The sequence below is a fragment of the Galendromus occidentalis genome, unplaced genomic scaffold, assembly GCF_000255335.2.
Source record: "Galendromus occidentalis unplaced genomic scaffold, Mocc_1.1 scf7180000075783, whole genome shotgun sequence".
Lineage (NCBI taxonomy): Eukaryota > Metazoa > Arthropoda > Arachnida > Mesostigmata > Phytoseiidae > Galendromus > Galendromus occidentalis.
In genome coordinates, this window is record NW_003803773.1 from 625 (window position 1) to 2,799 (window position 2,175).

A 2,175-nucleotide genomic window follows, 5' to 3' on the forward strand; every position below is an offset into this window, starting at 1 on the left:
GACGAGAACGGCGCTGCGAAAATGACGCCGCGAGAACGGCGCTCGCAAGGAAGCTCCCTTGCAAGGGCCGCTGGTGGGAATGTCGCGGTTGAAAGGGCATCTTCGTAGCTGCGATCGATGGACGATTATAGAAATATTTAACTGATTGAAAGGATCATTAGATTCCGTACAGATACGAAGTCTGTACCATGAGAAGAGCAGCTTATATCTTTGCATCTAATATGCTGCACAGAGTGGCAAATATGTCGAATGAATCGATTCGGCCGACCAAGAAGTGTTGATATCCACTCATTCTGCCTGGACCAAGATGAACACGTTCATGTACCTACTCGCGAAAATTGTTGTCCATGATGTTCGATGGCACGAATGGTGATATATGAAACTCAAAGATGCCCCATGCACTCATTCAGCGCGGATATGTCTCTCACAGCAGTGAACGAGCCGATACCCTCCTAAAACATTCTACTCTGGACTCATTCAGCTCAGCTCCATTGTGAACAGTGAAATACTGCGTTCTCAAAGTGTTTCGTGCTTCCACCGAGAATCATGCAGATGCTGACCAACAGAGGCGGACGGAAACTCGCCCACGACGGTTTCCTGTACAATTTCGACAAGTACTCGGCCGACGGCGGAACTCTCTACTGGAGATGTGAACCGAAAGGTCGTTGTAATGGTCGAGTCCACACTATCGATGGGGATGTTGTGAGAACCATAAACGAGCACACTCATGATAGTGATCCAGCGAGAATCCAGACGAAGCAGGCCGTTGCGGAAATAAAAGCTCGAGCTCAAGAGACGATGGAGGGCTGCTCTCAAGTCATCAACGCGACTCTGCTCAAACTCCCCGAATATGTCATGGGCGTAATGCCGACGAAATCCGCGCTTAAGAAGACCGTGCAGAATGCGCGAGGCGAGAGATTCAGCGCACCGGCAGCCCCCACCAGCTCGGCAGAATTGTCGATTCCGGAAGGCTATAGAACTTACGAGACAAGTCCAGGTGTGTTCGAAGATTTCCTCCTGGCCGACTCAGGTCCCGAGTTGGACCGTATTCTAATCTTTGGCCGCAGTCGGAACATCGAAGAGCTAAGGTACAGCAAAATGTGGTTCGTGGATGGCACGTTCTCGATAGTCCCACCACTTTTTTACCAAGTCTACGTTATACTCGCGGAGATGAACCAGACCGTTCATCCTTTCCTGTACGTGCTGCTTCCCAATAAGTCTGGTTCAACTTACACCCGAATGTTCACCATGATCAGAAGCCTGGATGAAAGTATTGAACCGGAGACTATCAGCTGTGACTATGAGTTGGCTGCGATTAATAGCATCCGTGAAGTGTTTCCCAATGCCAACATCGCAGGCTGCTATTTTCACCTAATGCAGAACTTGAAAAAGCATGTCAACACTTCGGGTTTGACCACGAAATATAGGAACGATCCGGAATTCGCCAGCTACGCGAAAATGATTGGTGCCCTTGCATATGTACCGCCACAGGATGTTGAGAAAGCGTTCGAGTTGCTTTCTGAGGAATCGCCAGCAGAACTCGAGCCTCTTCTGAATTATTTTGAAGATACCTATCTCGGAAGACCAGATCGTCGCGGTCGTCGCCGCAATCCTCGCTTTCCAATATCAATCTGGAATGTCTACGAGCGGACCATCCAAGGATGTCACAGAACGAACAACCACGCAGAAGCCGCGAATAGGCGCATACAGACGGAATTCAACATGGATCATCCTAGCATATGGATGTTCATCGATGCTCTGAAGAGAAGTCAGAAGAACCGCGATTTCGAGTACGAATCGCTAGTAGCGGGCGCCGCGGGTCCCACAACTCTAAAAAAATACGAAGTTGCGAACAGGAACACCCTGAGGCTTGTCAGCTCATACACGACACGAACAACTATGAGCTTCTTGCGAGGCATTACATATAATTATCAGAAGAAAAACTAGGAAGTCACGTCTAACTGATGTTCTCAGAACTTATATCTGCTGGTTAAATATTAAATTTGTTATACGGACTTTGCTAACATTCGATCATAGTAAGCTATGCTAGAATATTCGAGTTTCGATTAGCACTGCTTGCAACGAGATGGACTGTACGCCTCAGGACGCAGCGCCTCATGAGGGCATCCTTCCCACCGCGCCGTATCCCCCGGCGCCGTATCCCCCGGCGCCTTA

At 49.0% G+C, this 2,175-nt stretch overlaps 1 protein-coding gene across 1 annotated transcript; it reads left to right on the forward strand.

The window, feature by feature from the left end:
• The first annotated feature begins 546 nt into the window (after positions 1-546).
• On the forward strand, positions 547-1,947 carry LOC100898192 (uncharacterized). Its single transcript, XM_003738172.1, has one exon. It carries the CDS (start codon positions 547-549, stop codon positions 1,945-1,947), a length of 1,401 nt encoding a protein of 466 aa, XP_003738220.1.
• Positions 1,948-2,175: the final 228 nt, after the last annotated feature.